This window comes from Papio anubis, chromosome 2 (genome assembly GCF_008728515.1).
Source record: "Papio anubis isolate 15944 chromosome 2, Panubis1.0, whole genome shotgun sequence".
NCBI classification, from domain to species: domain Eukaryota; kingdom Metazoa; phylum Chordata; class Mammalia; order Primates; family Cercopithecidae; genus Papio; species Papio anubis.
The window spans coordinates 81,640,370-81,665,864 of NC_044977.1; the positions used below are offsets into that span (position 1 = coordinate 81,640,370).

Sequence of the window (25,495 nt, forward strand, 5' to 3'; positions counted from 1 at the left end):
AGTGAACTTATCTTCAGCCTTGCTGATAGTGTAACAACTGCAGCTCCTCACTTCTACAGAGAATTGCAGTTTTCCAGATGTTCTGCTCAGAGCTTTGCATGAATTACCTCATTTCATCCTCATAGCCCCCTCGTCCACAGGGTGGGAACCATTGTTATCCTGTTTTACACAGGAGGAAGATGAGGCTCAGAGAGGTCAAGTGACTTGTCCAAAGTCACATAGATAAGGAGTCTCAGAATAAGGGCTGGAATTCCAGTCTGTCTCCAACATTACATGAAACAGATATGTTTGCCCTAAACATACTGTTTACTCTCAGGTAAACAGTGTTTCTCCCATCCTCGTTCTCCTCCTCTCTTCCTCCCTTCCCCTTTTTCTCCTCCCCCTCTTCCCCTGCTCCTGAATGCCTCTGAAGACTTTTGAAGATTGCACAGAACCTCGGAGTTAGAATTCTCGACCTCTGCCTTCACTGTTTTGGAAGAGATGGAGAGGAAGTGGGTTCAAGGGATTTAGAGCTCCTCTTTTTAAAGCCCAAAGCCCCCCTCACACTTTGTAAGCCTTACTTCCTTCTATAAGGTTGTGGGTCCAGAAGGAGTAGATGTTTACTCTCATTTTTTAGACGGAGAAACAGAGTCTAAGGGATGTGCCCAGCACACGCATTGAGATAGGGCAAAGATGGATCTAGAACACCTGCTCGTTGGTCCTCCACCACCAGCTGTCACTTCATAAATTATCTGTTCACGTATTCCAAGTACATCCTCTGTGCCTGGGCTCTGGGGCCTCCACCCCCATTCCTCCTGCCCATGCCATGTGGCCTGAATGTTGCATTTTGGGTCATTATCCTGCCAGGGGCTGGACTTCAGAGCACAATCACAGGCTCCGTTAACCAGGCTTTCACTGCAGCACTAAGCCACATTTCAGAAGGGCTCCAAGCAGATGGAAAAAATTAATAAATGCGTAAAATTCATTTTCTCTCCTCCCACCCCACCAAGAGTCAAACTGGTGGATAATTATGGGATGGCTGCCAGAGGAATTGGATCTTCAGCGCTGACTTACAGCATTTTTACTGCTCCATCTGACAGCCAATTTAGTCATTTCCCTTTACAATTTTGTGGAGTCTCTCCTTTCTGCAGGAAACCCGAAACTGTAATCAGGCCATGACTGGAACAGGGAGAAAAGGAGTGGGGAGCAGCCGAGGAAGGCAGGGGCTGAACCCCAAGGGAAGGGGCAGAAGGAAGAAGCCACATGTTTGCTTGGCTGGAGGGGTCACGGATATTGGAGGAAATACAGTAATAACAACAACAACAGTATTAAGCAGTGCCATGCAGTGAGCACTTTCGATGAGCCAGGACTGCGTTAAGCACTCGACCTACTTAGACTATTTCATTTAATCCTCCATCATGGATTCTTCTACTAATATTGCTCTAGACTTGGGGTAAACTGAGGAGCAGGACAGACCAGGCCCTGGCCTTTGTGGAACTGCCATTCCAGGCAGAGGAGACAGACAATAAACACAGAAGTCATATCATTTCAGTTGCTGATGAGTGCTACGACAAAGTAATAAACAGAGAGCCTGGGACCTGCTTTGCAGAAGGCATCGGAGAAAGCTTCTCTGAGGAGCCTGAAGGACAAAAAGGATGGAATCATGCAACGCTCAACATATGGGGAATGGAGGGAAAGTGGGGGAGGGAACAGCCCACGCAGAAAGAATAGCAAGTGCAAAGGCCCTGAGACGGGGGGAGAGGTGCTGTGACCCAGAAACTGCCAGGGAGAGGGAGGAGAGGGAAACGGGGTCCTAGCAAGACCGTTGATCAGACCTTGTGGACCATGGGGGATCTCGCTCTGTTGGCAAGGCTGGATCTAGAATGCCTAATTCTTGACTCTCCACCAGCTGCCATTCTGTGAGTCATCTGTGTATGTGCTGCAGGCACCTACTGTGTGCCAGGCACGGTGCTAGAGGAAAGGAAAGGGTGGCAAGTTCTCCCCAACCCACCCGCCTCTTGGGAATGGGTGTTGTGCTTAGTGAACTGGTTATTCGGGACTTTCCAGTGGGCAGTGGACTTATCATTTGTGTTCTTAGAAGCGTGATAGCAGCAGTGCCTAACTTCTCTGAGGAACTGTTGTTTGCCAGATGCTCTGTGCATCCCCACAGCCCCATGCAGTGGGGGCAACTGTTACCCCACCTTTGGTGAAGTGACAGATAAGACGGAGCGACATGCTCTGATTTATGCTTTCACAAAACGATGGCTTGAGCTGTACACACACACCTTACCCCATATAGCTCTGTGCAGTGTGCTTCACACACACACACACACACACACACACACGCACGACATCGTGCCTCCAAGGCCACACAACTCTCGGGGACAGAGCTACAGTTCAAGCCCAAGGTCTCTTCAGCCTTAACCTCGGCCACAAGCTGGCATCACGGAGAAGGAAGAGGCTGGCAAATGAGGAGGAGGGTGACTGCCGGGGGCACTTTGAGAACTTGGCCCCAGGCCTGAAATCCGGCCTCCAGATATTTTCTTGGCCTGAGCCCAGACCAGCCACCCTCCAGCCCTCCCAGGCAGCCTGCTGCCCAGTTGAATGAAGGAGTCCGCTCTCAGAGTTTCTGCCGTGGGAGAGCCCCGGACCTCAAGCGTCTTCAGAGGTCTATTATTAATGGGGCCGTCCAGCTGAAGCTGACATCCCCACGCAGCCCTCCCAGAGCTCTGCACCTCAGTCAGCCCATGGCCTCCACTCTCTGGCCCTGTCTGCTGAGCGGTGCCCAGCAAGACGAGAAGGCCAAGTCCTGCCCGCTGGGCCAGCCAGAGGTCACCTGCCGCGCCTGAGCTACCGGTGTGCGGTGAGAGGACTGCCCTGCGTCTTCCCTCGGCTCCCAGCTGCCTCAGTTTCCCTTCCTGAGAAAGGCGGGGTTCTGGGAGGTGAGGAGCTGCAGGGACCCACGAAGGGCATGGAAGCCGCCTGGGGACACTGGCCTGTCTGTCAGGATCAATCGCCCTAAGCCTGTCTGAGGCGCTCCAGGCTTAGGAGCAGCTGTGAAAGCCGCCTTTGTGCCTGGGGGAATGAGCCGCAAGAGGACAGGGGGCCCTGGCCCCGGGAGCCCCTTGGGTCCTGGCTCCTGAGATCAACGCCATCAGGGAAGACCCCAGCCTGGCCCCTGCAGCCCACCCAGGCCTGGTGCCCACTTCGTGCCATGGGAGCAGCCCAGGGGAAGAAGGTAGGAACCCCCAAGTGTCCTGTTGGGGCCCTGGACATGGGAAGGGAGACTAAACCTAGCAAGTGGGAGCCCCAACCCACCTACCCTGAAGCTTCATTTGGCACTGCCCACCAGCCCTCCTCCTGGAACTCACAGCCAAGACTTGCATCTAGAAAGCAGGCTGGGGCTCAGGGAAAAACCAGTGCCCTATCTCTCCATCTCTAGGACAGACTTGGGGACAGCCAAATCTCTCTGGCTCCCTGGTCTTAACCACACACATCTCTACTTCCCTGAGTAAAAGCTCCCTGGGTACCCCTTCCCCATACCTCAGGAGACTGTCTGACACAGGTGGATACAGGGGAAAGGTCTTAAAATTGTTATTATTATTATTATTATAAAGTTGACTAACCAGCTGTTACCAGTTGTAGGGCAATGGGCAAGTTATTTAAGCTTTCTGTACCTTATTTCCTCACCTGTAAAATAGGGCCACTAATAATCACTACCTTGGAAAATCATTGTGAAAATTAAGTGAGTGAAAGTGTTTAGAACACTGCCTGGCACTGTGTAGAGGCTTTGCTCCGTTATTATTAGAATTCTGTTCATGTTATTATCCCTCGCCTTCTAAGCCTGAGCTCTCAGCTAGAGGTTTGTAGACAGCACTGCCTGAGCGGTGTTTCTGGAAATGTGCTCTGTGGACCCCTGCATCAGCGTTGTGGTGTGGTGAATAGGAGGGAGCTTGTGAAACAGTCACTTTCTCAGGGCCAGTCAGACCTCCTGGGTCAGCCTCTTAGGGGCAAAGAGGGGAGGGGCCTGCACTTACTCACTAGCTCTCAGGATTGTCCTACATGCTCACTGCTCTCCGCCCACAGCGACCCAGCACTGCCATCCCAGTGGCATAGCCAGGCTGCCGGGTCCCAGCTCCACCACCCACCTACTGTGGCGATGACCTGAACCCCTCTGGACCTCAGCTTCTTGTTTGTAAAAGGGGGCTGGTACCTGCTTCGTGGGAGGTTCAACAAGATGATGCCTTTGAAGTGCTTTGTGTGCTACCCCACCTCCAGAGGCTCCCCAATAAACAGGGGACTCTGATCCTCAGGCAACCAGTGATGACCTGTTCCATCAAGGTTGAGAAACTCAAGGAAGAAGTAATTTCTTAGCCAGGGTCATGCAGCTAGTGGGGGAAAGAGCAGGGTGCTGTTGTTGTTGCTGTTGTTAATTTGGAAAGAGGAGCTTTATTTCTCATAAAGAGTTGCAGCCTGCAGGGTGGCCATTCTGACAGGCTGGGAAGCATGGCCTCTGGCCAGAATCCAGAAACTGACACTTTGAGGAAGAGGCAAAGGGAATAGAAATTTATGCTGAGCAGCATGGCCAAATATACATATTCAATAAGCTGTGGGAGGAGTCATGCATATTTATGAAAGGAGAAACATCTGCATGCACAGTTGAGCTCCGTGCCTCTTATGGGCCCCAGATACAAAAAAATGTTGGCCTTAGTGTGATCAGAGGGTGGAGTTTTCAGCCCTCTGATGTCAAAGGTGAAGCAGGGGGCACAAAAACCCTCACTGTGCATCCTCTGCAGACTGGTTAGAACCGCTCCATGATCCGTGGTCTCTTATCAAGAAAAAATGCTGGTTGGTTTTTGTGTTAAAACCACAAAAGGGAGGCGCAGTTGGTTGAAATCAGTATGGAGTCTTTTGAAAAGGCCGGTTTCTGTTTAGCTCTTAGGGAAGAAAGTCTAATGGAGGTTATCAAGGGATGGGGCACTACGGGGCGCGTGCAACCTCCCATCCCGTCATGGCCAGAAACTTGGTTTTCAAGATTTCTCTGGGGTCTCCTTGGCCAAGAGGGGGTCCGTTCAGTCACTTGCCGGGTAGGGGGGTGTTTAAAGTTTTATTTTTATTTCTTATTTTTATTGGGTAGGATTTTGACCCCGTTCTGCTTGACTCCAAACAACCCAGCCCATCCCACCCTTCCTGGTCCATAGCTCTGTCCACGGCATCTTCCTCAGCCCCACCCCAACCTCCCACAGAAGGCTGTTGGTCAGGCACCTGCTGCCCTGTGCCAGGGCCTGTGTGGAGCTGGAGCCAAGGGTGAGGAGACACAGCCCCTGCCCTTGAGGCCATCCCTGTCCGTTGTGGAGACTGATAGGCAGGTAAAAAATAGTTGGGAGTGTGTGTGACAGTTGAAGCAGAGGTGACTGGGCACATGACCCCTGGGCCAGGAGTCAAAACACAACATCGTTGCTTCTATTCCTCTTAGGCAAGGTCTGGACTTCACTTTTAGGTGAAGTCACCTTTGTCCCTTGGGGAATGTCAGGGGCATAGGCTTTGCCTAGAATCCTAAACCCACACTGGCAGGGGATGGAAGGGATCACGTGGTTGGTTAAGGCCAACCAGAGCCCACCCTTGGAGCCGGCGATCTGTCTCCCAATGGCATGACTGCTACTCAATGGAAGGGAGGGTGGGTGCTGGACATTTCATTGTAATGGACCTCCAGGAGGAGAGACAGTGTTCTCTCCAGCTGCGGGGTGGGCAGAGAGAGCAGAAGAATGCTGAAAGGGTCGAGGGTGTGACAGATAGACCACGGGGCCAGGAGTCAAAACACAGACATTGTTGCTTCTGTTCTTCTTAGGCAGGGCCTGAACTTCCCTTGGACTTGGCATTTTTTAAAATCTGCCTCTATCAAGGGCACCAAGGTTCCCTGTCCTCTATCAGGGTTTTTGCAAGAAGGTATTTTAACGCACAGAAGCAATCCCTCTAACACTGTTTGGAACATTCCAGAAGTTTCAACATTTGACCCGTTGGGCATGCATTGATACTAGAGAGGTGAGTGCAACCCAGATGTCTGGACAGGAGCCACATTTTAAGCCCTTGCATTGCACAGCAAGGCCACAGGTCCTGGGGCAGCAATGGGTTCAAAAAAAGCACCCTCCATGGGCCTCAGACACCAGCCAGTTCACAGACACCAACAGAATGTGGGCATGCCGTCCTCCACCCCAATCAGCAGCGGTCAGTGCCCTCGCCCAGGATAAAGGACACAACCAAAAGCTTCCAGAGGCTGCCCCTGCACAAGTCCAGTGCCCCAGGCTGCGACCGTAATGACGCCCTTAAAAGGGCTACTAAAAGGAAAATGTTCCTGAGCACAGCTCCCATGCACTGCCACTTCTGCACCAATTCGCTCATTCAATCTTCAAACAGTTCTTGGACGTGGAGAGTTTTATCCCCCAGAAATCCAGAGACATGGAGAGGTTAAGCAAGAGGCTCAGGGTCACCCAGCTGGTAAGGGTGGAGTTAATATTTGACCCAGGCCACCCTAAGAGCCTGGCCTCTCAAACAGCAAACCCCACTGCCAGCGCTTCTGAAGGTAGAAACACAACAGTGCTCACATCCCACCCGGAGCCCCTCTTGGGGTATCTCATTTAACCCCTCTGAGCCTCAGTTTCCTCAGCTGTCAAGCAGCATGATGATTTACCTTCCACAGTAGGCTTGGGTGAGGTGCCCGGAACTCAGTGGGTGCTCAGGGAATGGCACATGGTCCTGTTGCTGCTGCTCTAGAGGCGGCAGGTGGAGCTTCCGCAGGGCGGGAGGCAGCAGCAGAGGCCCCTGGAGGTTCGTACATTTGGCTTTCATTCTCTAAAACATTTCTCCAAACCCAACACCACCCAGGTTTTTTGTGGCCCTGAAAGAGTCCTGTCCTCTGACCCTGTTATTTACCAAGCCACTCATTGCTTTGCATTCGTCTTCATTACGAGAAAGTTGCCTTGACTGAAACAAAAGGGGAAAAAAATAGAAGCACTATGGCTAAATTTGATGAATGGCCTGAAAGGGCGTGTTCATTCTCATGAAGCCCAGACGGCATACATCTGGCTGGGCCCTGCTGGCTCCCTGAACAATTTTCCCCACCGATGATGGATGGGCCTGCCTGGTGCTCAGGGCTGCCCAGCCCAGCAGAGGATGCCAGCTCGTTGCACCCAGCTCAGTGACGCGTGAGGACCTCATCAGGAGGCCCTCACAGCCCATGCCATCCTATCACCCCGACTCTGCCCACTGCCTCAGACGGCTTCTCTGAGGGGAATGGGGCCTCGCACCTCACTCCTGGGTGCTATGGAGACTCCACAGCTGGGTTCCCATAGGACTTCTGGGCCCACAATGGGAGGCTCGAGGACAAGAGGAGAAATGTGTCAGGAGCTCATGAGGGTGAGGAAAAAGTACCCCCCAGCAAAGGCAGAGCCCCCGTGCTGCCCAGCAGCCTCCTCACTGGGTCCTGGTCTCCGGGATCATTCCAGCCTCTCCACCTTTGCTCATTCCATTTGCCTGCCTGGAACTCCCTCCTGATTTCTATCCACAGCCAACACTTCTGTGCATTCCAGCCCCAGGGCTTGCCCCACCTGCTCTTCTAAGTCTCTGACAGCATGTGAATTGAATTCCAATTGCACTGACAGATGTTCCATCCCAAGGTGTGAGGGAAGATGTCAGAAAGGAAGAAGAGGAATGTCAATTGTCAAGCTCCAACCCCACCAGCAGCCACTATGCTAAATGTTTTTTTTGGGGGGGGTTGGGGGGGGTACAGAGTCTCACCCTGTCACCCAGGTTGGAGTGCAGTGGCACAATCTCAGCTCACTGCAACCTCCACCTCCCGGATTCAAGCGATTCTCCTGCCTCAGTCTCCTGAGTAACTGAGATTACAGGTGTACATCACCATGCCCAGCTAATTTTTTTATTTTTAGGAGAGATGGGGTTTTGTCATGTTGGCCAGTCTGGTCTCGAACTCCTGACCTCAAGTGATCCACCCACCTTGGCCTCCCAAAGTGCTGGGATTACAGGCGTGAGCCCAGCCCTAAATGCTTTTTCATGCTATCTGGCCAACACGTCCACAGCCCAGCAAAGTAGAGGCTGCTGTACCCACTTCATGGATGGGCACCACTCAAAGCTGCTCTGCCCTTCATGCCAATTCCAGTCATTACTTGCCTGGGCCTCAGTGCAATTCCCAAGACCTCTGCCCCACCTGACACTGAGCTAGGCATTTAATCCTCATAAATGCCCCAGGAAAGGGCTAACATTCTCACGCCCATTTCGCAGGTTAAGACACTGAGGCTCAGAGGTCACCAGTAAGAAGTGGCAGGGCTAGTGTCACACTGAGCTGTGCCTAGCCAGGCAGCACTCTCCTGGGCAGGCCAGGCACATTGCATCCTGAGCTCAAGTTCTCCCCACCACCCTGCAACCCCCGTTATGCAGATGTTTGGAAAGCATGCAGACTCAGGGAGAAGAAAGAGGTCTGGGGTCAAGTGAAGCCTCTGGCACTCACTCTCTGGGTGATGTTGAAGCTTTGCTTTTCCTCATCTGTAAAATGGGGATTAAAATAGTACCCACTTTAGTATTATTAGTGTGAGAACTAAATAAGAAAGCTCTCGAAGTGCCTGGATGCATTCTGGCCCTTGGGTCTCAGTGTCCCCATCTGGGAATGGAGATATTTGCATTCAATTATTCCCAGTGCCCTCCCCAACCATGGTAAAAATGAGCTTGTCACTTTGTCCATAGCAAGTCTCAGTGCAAAATGAAAATGTGGGATCCCTTGCTCAAAAATCATTAAGAATCTCAAGACAGCAATAGCAGAGCATTAAACCAAGCACAGGGCCCTTCTGAGCTCAGAGCCCTGTGCAGCTGCACAGGTCACACCCCCCGGAAAGCTGGCCCTAGTCTTTAGTGCCAGCCAAGGGGACGTCTGTGCATGGAAGGCCACATTCCTGAGAGTCAGGCGCAAGCACGCGTGCTGGGGTTGTGAGCATGGTTTCCCAAGCACTGAACTTCGTCATTTAGTTTCAGGCTCCCCTTTTACTCCATCTGTTTACCCACTAGATTTGAAAGTCGCTGAATGATTTCCTCCCCAGCCTGAGCAAACTGGTAAATACACTGTCCTCCCCTTCCCTGGGAACCATGCCGCCACCTCCTTCACTCCCACCTTCAGAATGGCCTGGGCTGAAACTCCTGAAAAAGTTAGAGTTGACATTTCTCCCCTGGGGAAGCCCAGGGGCAGAAGGTGGGTATAGAGGAGCGGGGACTGGACTGGCTGCAGTCAAAAGGGGCATTTGAAGACAGGCAGGGTGACCTTTGGAGGCAGGAAAGGGCGGTTTTCCTGCTCCCCAAGACCTCCCAATGGGGCTTTTATTTCCTTCTGTCCTTGGTCTTCCCCAAACTGGGTTCGAGGTTCAAATGCCCAGGGCTGCTTCAAACAGGTGTACAGGTTGGGCACTGCACAAAGACAACCAAACCAGAGAACGGGTTAGTGGGACGTCCGGCCCACCCTCTGCCAGTGGAGCCATGTGCCCAGGTGCTGGCTGGGTCTGCCCAGGAGGAGTATGCTGCTTCATCATTCCACAGCGTCATCCCTCACAGCCCTGTAACCGCCTCTTCCGAGACTAAAACCTTCCCCATCCAGTCTTATGGCTGGAAGCCCAGCTTGGGAGGGAGGAGGAATCAAAAGAGAAAGAAAGGAAAAAAGATGTCGGCTTCCTTTTCCAGGAAGCTTTCCCTGAGTGGATCTCGAATATCTATACAGGGTGAGGGGCTTAGATGAGTGTGCGAGAGCGGGGCAAGCTTGTCTCAGAACCGCATGTGCATAACCAGGCCTACAGGTTTTGCTAAGCCTGTAGGATTATCGGGGGTGGCTGGGAAGGCCAGAGAGATAAGAAGGGGGTCAAGTTCCTCAGGGACCCCGTGACACCATCACTCTCCCCACTTCCCCGGACTAGGCAAACCCCATCACACTCACAGAGCTCTCTGGTCTCTCCTCCACGCTGACCGCTCTGTGATTTCATGTTTAGTTCTGTGATTTACCCATGAGGGAAGGGAGGCCGTTTGATTTTTGGCTTACCATTGTGACACAGAAGGTGCTCCATAAATTAATTAAGGTAGGGAGGGCAGGAGACAGGGACGCTGACTTCCCAGAAGTAACTCAGCCTCCCTGGGTTGAAGGCCAATCTCATGGAAGGATCCATGCAGAACCTCAGGCTGGGGGGAGGGACATGGACTGGGTCCCTCAGTTTCCCCCACATGTCCCTCCTTCCCCTCCAATGGCTCTAAGGCTCTGATCCAAATTCCCACATTCCTCACTCTGCCTCCACCTCCCCACCACACACACACACACACACATTTACACACACTTTCCACCTGCACAACTTCCTGGCCAAATGCAAAATCCCTCATGGCTTGTTCATCATTTATTCAACAAATGTTGACTGGGCACCCAGTGGGTACCAGGGACCCAGGCACTGGAGATAGATGAGTGAATGGGACTCAGGCTCACCCTTGGGGTGCACAGCCCCATGGGAGAGAAATAAGCCACCCCCAGTGACAGAGCAAGTGCTGGGTGCTGTGATGAGGGAAGCAGATAGGACCTGGGGCACTGAAGGGGGATCCACAAGGCCGAGAGGTGAAGGATGAAGAAGGGTTTATCAGGTCAGGAGGCAGGGAGAGGTTTCCAGCAGGGAATAGCATCTGCCAAGTCCTGGAGGTATGAGAGGCTGTGGCATGTCCCAGGAACTGAAAGAACTTGCTTTTTCAGCTCCTCTTCAGAAGCCTCGTAGGGGCCCCCAAATTCCAGGTTCTGGGGTTAGGGACTGCCAGAGGTGTGGTTCGGTGGCACCTTAACTTCTCCCAACTACCCTGCACTTACCCTGCCATGCCATCCTCTCCTCTCAAAAAAACAACTATGTAAAGTCTGGGTACAGTGGCTCATGCCTGTAATCCCAACAATTTGGGAGGCCAAGGTGGGAGGATCACTTGAGCCCAGGAATTCAAGACCAGCCTGGGCAACATAGTGAGAACCATCTCTACAAAAAAAGAAAAACTAGTTGGGCATGGTGGTTCACCTGTAGTCCCAGCTACTCAGGAGGCTGAAGCAGGAGGACTGCTTGAGTCCAGGAGGTCGAGGCTGCAGTGAGTCATGATAGCACCACTGCACTCCATCCTGGGTGACAGAATAAGATCTTGTCTCAAAGAAAAAACAAAAATCACAACTATGTTTCTGCCTCAGACTCTTGATCAAGGAGAGCATTTTTTTTTCTGTCTTCTTTCTTTTGCTCATTATTCAAAATGAGCTCAGAGAGAAAGAAAGAGAGACATAGAGACAAAGACACAAGAGGTAAATCACAAAGAGAAAGTCTCCCAGAAACAGAATTGAAGAAACCCCAAACCTGCCCCCCTGACTTTGCCCCCTGCCCCAACATCACCCTCCAGGTGCCCACCGGGGCCCTTCCTCACTCCCAGATGTTCTAAGACCTGAAAAGAGGAAGAGGTCACAGGGGGCCAAGATGGCCGCCTTCCCCCCATCCTCAGGCCTTGGGGCCAAATCTCATTTCCAAGACAGTAGAGAGAAGGAAATTATTTTAATTCTTTTTAAATCCACTTTTATCTTAGTCCACCTCCTCCTAATCCAATCTTCCTCATTTACGAATAAGAAATAAAATACTCGCTTCAGAGGCCCTGAATGAGGGGCCCCGGGCAAGATGGCCTCCGTCTCTGGGCTCCCACTCTGGGCTCCATGTCAAAGCAGAGAAGGTAGCTGTGCTGCCCACCGGTTTAGGGGTAAAGTGAGGCGGGGGAGAAGAGAGGGCAGCAGCAGTCATTCTTCGGAGGGCCAATTCTACCCCAGGTGCAGAGCGAGGGCCTCATGTAAGCAGAATCACCAGCTTCTCTGAGCAGCCTGGCATGGGTAGTTTTCCCCATTTCACAGCCGCAAAGGGCTCAGATAAGGTTACACTGTGCAAAAGCAGGCTGGTGTTCAGATTCCCCCGCAAGCACCAAAAGCCAAGGCCTTGAAGAAACCTTGCACAACACAGCCAACCTGGGCCTACACCCTTGAGCCTCACTCAGTCCTTCTCATCTGCAAAATGGCACTTCCTGAAGATAAATAAGAATGCCTTCTAATAATTGAACCACCATGGAATCCTCACCACAAACCCAGCCACAAAGGTATCGAGGTCCCCATTTCACCAAAGCAGACACCTGACTCAAAGAGGTTGAGTTCACGTCTCAAGATCACAGAGCCAACAAGTGCCAGCGCTGGGACTTGAACTTGGATACTTCTGGCTCCACAGCCCACGTTCTCATCAACTTGTTTTTCATGCGTCAGGATTGAAGCTGTTCATCTCAAGCCAGAATAAATCTTCACCTTGTACAAGACAGAGTTAATAGTAGGTAGTGGCTCCACTCCCCTGGGAGTAGCACTGAAGAGGGGCCTAAAGTTCAGGAGAATTTAATTTCTATCTTGAAAGGGTTTGGAGGTGGGGCAGGAGGGGCCAAATCAAAAGCCAGCTTTCTTGCAGGCAGAAACCCAAAAACGCAGCTCCCTCCCTGGGCCCCAGGGATCAGCTTTCAGAACATTGTGTCTCCCAAACTAGCTTGAACAAGGGGCTTTGTGTAAGTGAGAGATCAGATCTCAGGGCCTGGGGCAGAGAGAAAGGGGAGGAGCTGGAACTTTCTTTTTCATCTAAAATCTAAGATGACAAAGCCTGCCCCGGGGAAGCTGGAAGAGCCTGGCTTGTTCTAGGTGACATCCCACTCCTCAGGAAGCTCAGGACGGGGCCTGAGGTGTCCCATAGGGATGTCACACCCAGAACCTGCAGGAACTCAGCCAGAAACGGGGTGGTGTCTGTCCTTTTGAGGGACCATCGGGGATTTTTCTCTACCCACCTGAGCTCTGGGAATAGGTAGGGGTCATTCTGGAGTGTATGATGTGGTGCCTGCTCAGGAAGAGGCCTGCCAGTGAGACCCGCGGGCCCTGAAACGGCCATCACCTGTGAAGGTCCCATGCCGACTCTGCCATCACAAGCAGGCACTGTGAAGTGACACGGGAGTTTCCTGGGACGGCCATAACAAATGATCAGAAACTGGGTAGCTGAGGCCAGGTGCGGTGGTTCACGCCTGTAATCCCAGCACTTTGGGAGGCCAAGGCAGGCAGATGACAAGGTCAAGAGATCGAGACCATCCTGGCCAACATGGTGAAACCCTGTCTCTACTAAAAATACAAAAAATTAGCCAGGTGTGGTGGCAGGCGCCTATAGTCCCAGCTGTTTGGGAGGCTGAGGCAGAAGAATCACTTGAATCCAAGAGGTGGGGGTTGCAGTGAGCCGAGATCACGCCACTGCACTCCAGCCTGGAGACAGCAAAACTCCATCTCGGAAAAAAAGAAAGAAAGAAAGAAAGAGAGAAAGAGAGAAAGAAAAGAAAAGAAAAGAAACTGGGTAGCTGAAAACAACAGTTTATTCTCGCACAGTTCTGGAGGCTAGAAGCTGAAATCAGGGTGTTGGCGGGGCGAGCTCCTCAGAAGGCTCTCAGAGGATCTGTTCCATGCCCTTCTCTTAGCTTTTGGTGTTGCCTGCAATCCGTGGTGTTCTGCCCTTGTCATCACAGTAGTGGTGCGGGGTGTGTGTGTGTGTGTGTGTGTGTGTGTGTGTGTTCTCCTCTTATAAGGACACCAGTCAGATTCGATTAGGGCCTACCCTAATGCCCTCATCTTAACTTGACTACGTCTGCTTTCCAAATCTACATTTGCAAATAAAGTCACATTCACAGGTAGGAGCTAGGACTTCAACATTCCTTTGGGGAGATACAATTCAACCCTTAACAGTCATGCCTGGACCCCCGGACCTCGGCACTTGGTGGACACTCTTCTCGGGCACCTGAAGTTCTACATTCCTCTGGCTGAGACCCATCCATCCTCTGCCAGCTGCTCTCCTGGGGCCTCAAGTCCAATGTAGCTCCTGTCCAGCTGCAGTGGGTTCACATATGACAGAGCCAGAATGAGCGACGTTGATTTTGAATCTGATCCTCTCTTCTCTCCGGTAGAACTCTTCAAGAGCAGTTACAAGGAACTCCACAGGCCCTGGCTGATCATGCTCTGGGCTCCCTACTCCATACACACTGGGCTCCACAGGTATCTCTGACAGGTCAATCTCTTCCCCACCTCAGAGCTTTTGTCTCCACTGTTCCCTCCACCTGTGCACCTTTCCCTAGGTCTCCTCATGATTGACTCCTTCTGGTTTCAGCTCTGAGACAAGTCTTTTTTTTTTTTTTTTTTTTTTAAACAGGGTCTGGCTCTGTCACCCATGCTGGAGTACAGTGGTGAAACCTTGGCTCATTGCAACCTCTGCCTTCAGGGCTCAAGTGATCCTCCTACCTCAGCCTCCTGAGTAGCTGGGATTACAGGCACACACTACCATGCCCAGCTAATTTTTGTAATTTTTGTAGAGACAGTGCCTCACCATGTTGCCCAGGCTGGTCTCCAACTTCTGGGCTCAAGGAATCCACACACCTCAGCCTCCCAAAGTTCTGGTATTACAGGCGTAAGCCACTGCACCGGCCTTCTCCATCTTCCCTCCAGCTAAATTCCCCCCATCTTGGTCCCAAGTCCTGCAGTTACTTCACAGAGCTTACCATCATCTGAAATTTCCTTCTTTGATTATTTCTTTAACTGTTTCAAATCTAACTTTCCCCATCAGCATGTTGTCTCTGTAAGGGCACAAGAAAATCTTTAGATTCAAATGACAATGAAAATACTATATATTAACACTTGGAGGAAGCAGCTAAAATGGTCCTTAAGAAGAAGGTTATAGTTTTAAATGCACGTTGAAAAGAAGACTGAGACTTACTGAGCTAAATGTCAAAGTTACGAAGTTGGTAAAAGAACAACAGAAACAATCTAAAGAATGTAAAAGTCATGAAAAAACTAAAATAAGAACCAAAATTAAAGAAAAAAAAAAAACATGATATTGAAGATGGCCAAAAGTTTGTTTCTTTAAAAAGGTACTACAGAATGATGTAGTTGGCTTTAAGAAACATCTAGAAAATATTGTTGAACAAAATTGGCTTGGGCCAGACATGGTGGCTCACGCCTGTAACCCCAGCACTTTGGGAGGGTGAGGTGGGCAGATCACTTGAGGTCAAGAGCTCAAAACCAGCCTGGCCAACATAGTGACATACCATCTCTACTGAAAATACAAAAATTAGCCAGATGTGGTAGTGTGCGCCTGTAATCCCAGCTACTCAGGAGGCTGAGGTGGTAGAATCGCTTGAACCCGGGTGGTGGAAGTTGCAGTGAGCTGAGATCATGCCACTGCATTCCACCAGCCTGTGTAACAGAGTGAGTTAATAACAGTTAAAGAAATTGAATCATCCATGTATGGTGGCTCACGCCTGTAATCCCAGCACTTTGGGAGGCCAAGGTGGGTGGATCACTCGAGGTCAGGAGTTCAAGACCAGCCTGGCCAACAAGGCAAAACCCCGTCTCTACTAAAAATACAAAAATTAGCCGGGCATGGTGGCAGGCCCCTGTAATCCCAGATACCTGGGAGGCTGAGGCAAGAGAATCGCTTGAACCCAGGAGGCAGAGGTTGCAGTGAGCCGATATCACACCACTACACTCCAGCCTGAGTGACAAGAGAAAAACTGCATCTCAAAAAAAAAAAAAAAAAGAAAAGAAAAGAAATTGAATCATGAGTTACTATCAGAACAGCAGTTTTACAGGTGAGTTCTATTAAACTTTAGAGGAATTCATCAGTTTGGTTTCAGGCAGAGTCTTCTAGATAATAGAAAATGAGCAATTCCCACTTCATTTTATAATAAAATAACTTATTTTGAAATTAAACAAGGACAATGAAAGAAAAGTAAATTACAGGCCAATTCACTCATGACATAGATGCAAAAAAAAAAAAAAAAAAAAAAAAAAAAAAAAAAAAAACCAAAAAAAAAAAAAAAAAAAAAAAAAAAAAGCCCTAAGCAGGACTCCAAAATCCCACAGCCAGGACCTGGTGGCACAGAAATTCTTTTTAGTCACATCCCACTGACACCTCCTGTCTGTGAGTCTGGCCTGGGACAGCACAGCTAATGGGCTCCACCCTGAAATGGCCACGGGCTCTCTTTCCTCTGGAGCCAGAGCCAGGCCAGAGTCAGTGGAAAGTTTCAGTGGCAGTTTTTCCAGGGATCTCCCATCCAGGCTCAGCCAGGTGAACACTGGAGAGAGACTGACTTCCCCTAGTGACTGATGCTGGTCCAGTCCAGCCCACTGGCACTTCCCAGGAACAGCAGGCTGCAGGCAGTTGTGGCACCTGCAGGAGCCAGAGCCAGAAGTCTGTCTGAGGCAGATGTAACGTATAGACCTTGGACAGGCCATAAGGGTTGGACTTCCACCTTCTGCCTCCTGCCTGTCAGTCTCCACCATCCCAGGGCAAGGACTTGGCAGCTGTGGGAAGCTGAGCACTTGGGAGGGTTGAGCCTCCCCAAGACTCACCTCTCCCAGGGAGATATGGCCCTAGGGTACACAATCCTAGAGAGGGGAATATGAGGGAAGGCTTCCTGGAGGAGATGCCATCTAAGCAGAGTCCTGAAGGAAGGAGCCAGGCAAAGAGGAGGGCAACAGTGTTCTCGGTAGAAAGATCTGCTTGTACAAAGGCCAGAGGAGAGAAGCCTTGCTGGCACTCAGGGCACTGAGAACAACTTGGTCAGGCCAGAACAGCAGGCAGGGGCTAGGCAGGGCAGGAAGAGGGGTGAGTGCTGTAAGAGAGGACACAGGGGCCAGAGGTTGGTGGAGTCTGGGAAACCAGACCAAGGACCTTGGCATGGGAGGGCTGAGGTCAGCTCGCTGGAGTCAGCTCTAGCACAGCATGAGAAGCCTGGGCAGTGAAGTCAGACAACCCGCAGTTTGACTCCTGCTCCCCATCTCACTAGCTCTGTAACCTTGGCCACCTCCTCGATCTCTCAGCCTCAGTTTCCTCACCTATAAAATAGATCAGTAATAGAATCTACTGAGCACAGTCCTTGACACATAGTGTGAGCTCAACAAATGGCTGCTATTTTTGTCGGTGTTATCTGACAAAACAGGCAGTTGGCTCCCTTGGGCTGGATTTCAGGGCAGAGTCACAGCTGGCAATATGGAGCTGCCGACCATCAGCAGTACAGGTCCTTCCAGAGAGGAGGTAACTGAAGCCCCAGTGGAGGAGGTAATGGGGAGGACAGTGGTAGAAACTGTTCCCTGAGCGCCGTCAATTCCTGCAGTGTGGGAGTGGAGAGTCAACTAGAGTTGCTTCCCAGGAGGGAAGAGACCCACAGGGCTGCTGGTACAATAAAAATAAATGTGACTCCAAACTGTGCATAAAGATAACTGATAACAGGCAGGTGGGGGATGATAGGTGATTGGATTTTTTTCCTCTTTGTTTTCTGATACTTCCCACAATACTTTATTTTTATTATTTTAAGAGGTGAACTTAGCTCTGCCATTTTTCAAACTCTTCTCATTTCTTTATTTCTCAAATAATACATTATTATTGTAGAAAAATCAGCAAGTATACCACTGTGACACTGTGGCGTGAGTCTGTGCAGATTTTCACCCCTCCACCTGGTTACATGGGTCCTTTTTTTTTTTTTTACAGGGTTTCTCTCTGTCTCTCCATCACCCAGGCTGGAGTGCAGTGGTGTGACCACAGCTCACTTCAGCCTCGACCTCCCTGGCTCAAGTGAGCCTCCCATCTCAGCCTCCCAAGTAGCTGGCACTATAGGTATGTGCCACCAGGCCCAGCTAATTTTTGTGTTTTTTGTAGAGATGAGTTATCACGATGTTGCCTAGGCTCGTCTCTAACTCCTAGGCTCAAGTGATCTGCCCCCCTCAACCTCCCAAAGTGCCAGGATTAGAGGTGTGAGCCACTGCGCCCAGTCCAAGACATTTTTCATGGGTGCATAGCATTCCACCGATACAAACATGCCACAGTTTTTTAGACCAATCCCTGCTTTTGTATATTTAGGTTGTTTTCATTCCTTCATATCTTAGTAGATATATGTTGGTGCACATCCTTTATTCTTTCTTTGGCATAGATTTTGCGTTTAGGTTCATGGGTGAGTTTCTATGAAGTTGGATGCAAAATGCTATGTGTATGTGAGGACATGTAGACTTTCCAAAGAGAGAGAGAACATGGCCTTGTTAGATCCTTAAGGAAGCTGGTTTCCCAGAGTTAAGAACCTACTGCTACGAAGGAAAAAAAAAAAAAACACACACACACACAATCTGCAGGCTGTTACTCATCTCCTCTCTGTCTTCATTCTCACACAGAGCAGTTTGGCAACAAACAATTTCATTTCAAAAAATAATTTACCATTTAGTTAGTAATTACTATGTGCAGAGCTCTATCCAAATACTTTACGTGCACCATCCTACAACAACCCCATGAAGTCGGCACTATTGTTATACCCGTTTTATGGAGGAGAAACAGCTCAGAGAAGTCAGGTGCCTTGTGAAGGCTACACAGTAGGTCAATGGGGAACCCAGGAATCAGATCCAAGCAGCTGTCTCAGAGCTCTCTGAGCCTCCCACTTTCGCAGGCATCACTGCCCAGTGCAGTGGGTGGGGTTCCCAGAACCCAGGAAGCAATCCCTGAAGCAGCATTTCCCCAGCTGCTCTCAACCAAGTTGTCAAGGCTCTCTGGGCTGAGTTTCCATCAGGGACCTGCCCATAAACAGATGCTGCAGAACATCAACTGTACCTGCCTGATTGGAGGAGCCATCCAGGTTGGGCAAACATCACACTGGCTGGGCTCATCCTGCTGAAGCCACACCTGTGACACCCCCACCTGCTCATAATGACACCCTCTCTGGGAATACAGGGCCAGTTGTCAAGATTCTGCTGATCTCAGACTGGGAGTGGGGAGTGAAGGGGATAGAACTGATGTTGGGGGCCCCTGGGCAGGGCCTCCTTGCACATTGGGACTTGTATTAGTTCATTCTCATGCTGCTATGAAGAAATACCCAAGACTGGGAAATTTATAAAGAAAAGAGGTTTAATTGACTCACGGTTCCATATGGTTGGGGAGGCCTCAGAAAACTTACAGTCATGGCAGAAGGCGAAGGGAAGGAAAGGCACTTTCTTCACAGGGCGACAGGGAGGAGAAGTGCTGAGCAAAGGGAGAAAAGTCCCTAATAAAACCCTCAGATCTCGTGAGAACTCACTCACTATCATGAGAACAGCATGGGGTAACCGCCCGCATGATCAAATCACCTCCCACCAGGTCCCTTCCCACGTGGATTACGGGAACTACAATTCAAGATGAGATTCGGGTGGGGACACAGCCAAATCACATCAGGGCTTATGTCTGCAGCAGCCCAGCCCAGAGGCAGCATTATCTGGCATGAAGCAGCCGACTCCAAATGCCGGAAGAGCGGCCAGAGTTTCCTTGAGGTTAACCAGCCGCTGCTTCGCCCATCCACTCAGGTGGAAAAGGGTGGCCCCTGGAAATTTGAGAATTCCTCTGGGAATATCAGTGATAAAGCTTTTAACAGATGGATTTATTGAGCACTTACTATACACCACCTATGCAAGCAGCTTCAGTTATCTCATTTATCTTCTCATCAACACTTTTGTTATCCCCATTTCTCAGATGCGAAACTTAGGCATGGAGAAGTTAAGGGGGTGAAAGAGCTAGGAAGTGTCAGGGTAGAGATCTATGCCAAGGCAGAGTCCACAGCCTTCTCTCTCTATCCCTCAGCAAATTCAGGGTACTAAGGATAAAGTTCCAAATTTGGACTCTACCACTGACAGCGAGCTTCCCAGGGGCAGGGACTTCGTCATCCCACAGGCTGAGCCTCATGGATGGGCGTAAGTGGTCCTGCATGAGACAAATCTGGGATGCCACTTGCCAGCTGTGTGGCCTCGGGAGAGTTACTTACCATCTCTGAGCTTCAGTTTCCTCATCTATGAAAGGCAGCTAGTAACTCCTATTTAGTCTGGTGGTTGTACGCAGGAAATGAGATGACTCAGCGTGATGCCTGGCCTGTGGTACCATATCTGGTAGACAGAAGTGGTTGTCATTGGTGCTGTTGTCATTTCTATCCCGTACGTGATTCAGCTGCTGTCTCCTCAGGTCCATTAAAAATCAGCCTCTAGAAGGGAATGGCCTCACACGGCCTATCTGCAACTAGTAATGATCACGATGTGCTGGCCATCTTGTCAGTAATGTGCACTTCCTGCACACTGTATGCCAAGTGCCATTCTAAGCACTTTACATATTAACCAGCCAAGAAATAACCCCAGGAGAGAACAGCTGCCTCCTGCCCCAACCCTCTAGGGAGGAGACGGGTCAAGAAGCCATTCCTAGGCCAACCCATGTGTACAAGACCTGCTGTAGGAAGAGGTCACAGATGGTCTCACTGGGGGCTTCTGGGCCCCAACTTTGGTCCCATATCCATGTCGGGAACCCAAAAAATGACTTTCCCTCTTCCACAACCCCCTAGGTGGCTCTAAGGGCTCAGTGAAGTCATTGCCAGAGGGCTTGAAAAACAGAAAGAGGCTGTGGGAGATGTTGGGGGAAACCTTCCTCCATGCCACCCCAGGGCCTAGGGCAGTGCTCACAGTGTTTACTGACTGACTAATATTTGTTGACTGTAAGTGATGGTTCTGTTTTTAGAGCACAGCAGCTCAAGCACTAAGCTGTACCAGCCATTTTTTCATATATGTATAAGAAGAAGACTAGAAAAATAAATACTAATTATCTTAATTGAGGAAGGGGCAATGGGGTGAGGAGGGGAGATATCATGGTCACTTTTGTATTTTTTTCCACTTTCTACATTGCCTGCAATGAGCAAGTATTAATTTTATGGTCAGGAGAAAACAAACGTTTCTGTAAGTTTGTGACTTACCTCATTTTACAGAAAAAGAAATGAAAGCCCAGACACGTTATGCCATTTGCCCAAGACCTCGCAGCCAGAAGAGAGTGGCTGGGATGGACCTATGCCTGCCAATTCTTCACCTGCATCTGCTGGGAACCGCATCCCTCAGCACTGGGGCCATTTCCAGCTCCTGAGTCATGGAGCCTCATTGTCCCTTTTCCCATGACCAGGCCCTGAAAATGCTCCCACCCCAGTCCTGCCAGCTCCCCCAACTCCTGAGAGAGTCCCCTCTGAGAGCCACGGGTCCCTGCAGATCTCAGGAAGGTGACCAGGGGAAAGGGATGCATGCAAAGCCCCATTCCAGCTCGCCGACTCACTGCTTATTCATTAATAAAAGAATGCCCAGGCTATTTTGGGCACCTGTAATTTTCTTCTTGAATAACCAGGAAAGTGGCTGCCTGCCCGCTTCTCTGCCCTGCTCATGGCGCCAGAACAGGGGAAATGCGATCTCGCCTGGCGTAATGGGATCTGGGCCAGGTCTCAGTGCTGATTTCCTTGCCTTTGCCTCATTCCAGAAAGCCCAGGTGTCCCCCACGCCACCTCCAAGGGGGTCTGGGGAGGGAGAATCCAGGCCAGGTTTGGATGTTGTGGACTAGGTGGTTCCTTCCAGTTCCAGAAGGCAAATCCCAGCTCTGCCACTTGCCAGCCTTGGGACTTTGGGCAAGTGACTTAGCGTCTCTGAGCCCCAGCTTCTCCATCTGTAAAACAGGGATAACTATGCCACCTTGCAGGTTTGGTCCAGGGGAGTTGCCTGGCTCTTAGGATAACTGTTGCTGTTGCTGTTATTGTTATTCTACAGATAAGGAAGGAGTTGTTCTGGGAAAAGATCTAGCCTAGGAGGCTTGGGCTCTCTCATTTGGCTCTATTGCTGACTAGCTATGGGACCTTAGACAAGTCTATTTCCTTCTTGTTTTAAGCAAAATTGTTCTTTATGCTTATCAAGGTAATTCATGATCATTATTGAAAATTTAGAAAAATGAATGAAGAAAATTAAAAATCAGGGTAACTCTTAACTGCTATTTATTGAGCACCTACTCTGTGCCAGGCCCCATGTTAGGTGCTTTCTATTTATTATCTCTAATTCTCCCAAGTCTGCACCCATTTGTAGATGAGAAAACTGGAGCTCAGTGTGACTCATGCAAGGTCACACAACTGGTAAGTGGAGCAGAAATCAAACCCAAGTCTTTCATTCTTCAAAGTCTGTTGGTTTGGTTTTCTATTGCTGCATAACAAGTGACCACAAAATCAGTGACTGAAAACCACACATATGTATCACAGTTTCCCTTGGCAGGAGTCTGGGCACTGATTGCCCAGGTCCTCTTCTCAGACTCTCACAGGCTGCAGTCAAGGCATGAGTTGAGGCTCAACTGAGGAAGAGTTCACTTCCATGCTCATTCAGGTTGTTGGTAGAATTTATTTCCTTGCAGTTGTAAAACAGAAGACCCCAGAGGTTTGCTGCTTGCTTGTTGGAGGCTGCCCTCAGGTCCTTAGAGGCCACCCAGTTTCTTGAGGCAGTCCACAGCTTCTTGCCATAGGGGCACCTTACCTAGCTGCTAACTTCACTGAGCCAGTAAGGAGAATCTCTTGTTAGTGCATGCTAGCAGGACAGAGTCACATGTACATGCACACATATACACACATACATGCACATATACAAATCCATCTAGCATGATCATGGGAGTGACACACCCTCACCTTTGCCATATTCTACTGTTAAATTAGCTCCCACCCACCCTCCACTCTGGAGAGGTAGAGGACCACACCAAAGTGTCAGCACAGGGGGTAAGAGTTATGGAGGCCCCCTAGGGGTCTGTCTCCCATACCCACACTCTTCCCACCACAGCCAGTTCCCCTTTACCCACCAACATCCTCAGCCTCACCCTCCAGGAGAAAACTCCACTTTCGGTTGGCAACTGCAAAGTTAGCTCCTTGTTACAAACATCGTAGCATAAACTGGACCAAGGAAAGGGAGCCTCATGGAACAGTGGCTCAAGACATTTGACCCCCAACCCTTGGTACCATGCTGTGTAAAAACCAGAGAGGGAATAGAAATGGACAGGACATAGTGCCCAATCTCAGAAAACTTACCAGGAGTCTGGAAAGGTGCCACAGTCAAGTGCTCTTTTGGTTGCAGGAGCCCTGGGTTAAGGGGGAAGAAAAGACAATTTTTTGGCTCTTATACGTGAAAGTCTAGGAGTAATGACATCAAGCAAGGCTGGATCCTGGGTCTTAAATGAAGTCTTCAGGACCTAGTCCCTCTCCCATGGCTCCACTTTTCTCTGGTTGACCTCATTTCTGGGCCAGCCCCGCTTCATGGAAACTCCCAGCAGTTGCAAGATTATCTCATTCTTAAACTAGAAGAGTGTGAAGGCCGGAGGGAGAAATAGGTATTGGGGGTGGGGGTTGGTTTGTTGACAAGAAGTCACGAGAAAGTAAATTGAGAGTAGACTGAAATGTAGAAGGGCTGGAATTCAGATAGAAAAGTTTAGCCTGTACTTTGTGGTCCAACGTTTTCCAGTGTGTTCCACAAGACTTTAATACGTGTTAGTTGAGCCAAGAGTTTCAAGTCCAACAGACTGGATTAAGCCCACTTAAAGAGGTTTCTGTCCTGCAGGGCCTCTTGTGTTCACACGTCCAGATGTGATTCTCCAAAAGGAGAGCTACAGACTATAGCATTCCCTAAGGTGCAGCTCTCAATTCTACACTTTGTGAAGTGCCACTGTGGGTCATAGGGAGCCATTGAAGGCAGCGGAGCAAGAGAGTGACAGCAGAAGTGTTCTGGGAAGAACACAATGGACTCTCTGTAAGAGATGACTGCATAGGCCAGGCACAGTGGCTCACACCTGTAATCCCAGCACTTTGGGAGGCCAAGGCGGGTGGATAACTTGAGGTCAGGAGTTCAAGACCAACCTGGCCAACATGGTGAAACCCCATCTCTACTAAAAATACAAAAATTAGCCAGGCATGATAGTATGCACCTGTAATCCCAGCTACTTGGGATACTGAGGCAGGAAAATCACTTAAGCCTGGGAGACAGAGGTTGCAGTGAGCCGAGATCATACCACTACACTCCAGGCTGGGTGACAGAGCGAGACTCCATCTCAAAAAAAAAGAGATGACTGCATAATCGTCCATGCAAAGAGCGATGACCTCCCAGACCAGAGGGTCAGTGGCAGAAACAGGAATTAAGGTATACAGTGGAGATGGGATGTAGGAAAATACATAGATTAACTCAGAAAATGCTGCTGCCTTGGTGACAGTGACAGTGAAATTTAGTTTTGATTTTAGCTTTTCTAGTGAAAGCGGGGGCAACACAAAGAGAAAGCATGGACTGTGAAGTTCAGCTAACCTGATTCTTGGGTCTACTACTGTGCCTTTTGGGCAAGTCACTGTACCCCTCTGAAGGTTGGCTCAGTGAAGGCTTAAGCATTTTCTCTCAGGGTCCTGGTGAGCATTCCAAGATTATGGAGAGAGGGTAAGGATGCCTCACTACGAGTTGGACTTCCACTTCCAGCCATGATAGAGGACCTGGTAGCAGACTAGCACTACTACTAAAAACAACTTGACACTTGACAAAATAAGAGACAACTGTTCTCAGGCAGTGGACAATAGGTACCGTGATCTCTGAAGGAAGGGAAACTTACAAGGTGAGCCCCTCATCACCTGAACTCTCATCCTGCAACAATTTCCCAACTATGACGCAGGACAACGGAGCCCAAACAGAACATGACAGTCCATCTGAGTTCAGGAGGCAGAGATCAGGTTTGGAGCAACTAAAGCAAAAGGAATCTGCAAGACAGGGCACTGGAGAGGAGGGAGCTGCATAGAGAGGGAGCCCCAAAATCTGTGTGGGGGCCCCCCGTGACCCACAGCTTCTTGCCCAAGGACTGGGATTTGCTGGCACAGGGTCATACTATCTGAGACTTACCAGAAAGCAGCTGTTATAGGGTTGAGAGTGAACTGAGATACTATAGGTCGGCTGGGGCTGGGAGACGTTGGAGAGACCTTCATCCCAGACATCAAGCTGAGACACCAGAAGGCTGTGCCTTAGGTGCGAGGACTATACTGTGGTGTAAGGAATACTCCAGACCTGCATAACAAAGCCAAAAACCAAATCCTTCAAGACCCTCAGGGGAGAAAGTTTGGAGGTGAGTCCTATCAAGTTAGAGGGACTTGGGAAAGAGCCTGGACTTTGCGGGAGTGCAAAAACAAGCCCATGGAACTTCAAAGGGATCACTTAATAGTTGTACTTCCTGCTAAAACAAAACTTAACACTCTTCGGAAAAAGATAACAAAATCCAGAGTCTCCACAACACATCAAACACACACACGACACAGTATACAATCAAAATTGTTTAGACATGCAAAGAAACAGGAAAATGTGACCTTTAGTCAAGAAAAAAGCAGCCAATAGAAACTAACTCCAAGATGGTCTGGAAGTCAGAGTTAGTGGCTGAAGACCCTGAAGCACCTAGTTCAGTGTTTGGCACATAGTAGATGCCCAAAAAATGCCAGCTGCTCATCTCCGTTTGAGCAAAGTAATAATTTATTCCCCAAAATCTTTGAAACACAAGGATTAATAAAGGAAAATGCA

At 49.8% G+C, this 25,495-nt stretch overlaps 1 protein-coding gene across 1 annotated transcript in view; it reads left to right on the forward strand.

Annotated features, from left to right (window-relative positions):
- Positions 1-2,481: 2,481 nt before the first annotated feature.
- FAM107A (family with sequence similarity 107 member A) overlaps positions 2,482-25,495 on the forward strand; it is a 63,766-nt gene continuing 40,752 nt past the window's right edge. The window contains exon 1 of the mRNA XM_009200443.2: positions 2,482-3,217. Coding sequence (XP_009198707.1) covers positions 3,194-3,217 — 24 coding nt within the window. The 5' untranslated portion in view covers positions 2,482-3,193. The remainder of the gene's footprint in view (positions 3,218-25,495) is intronic.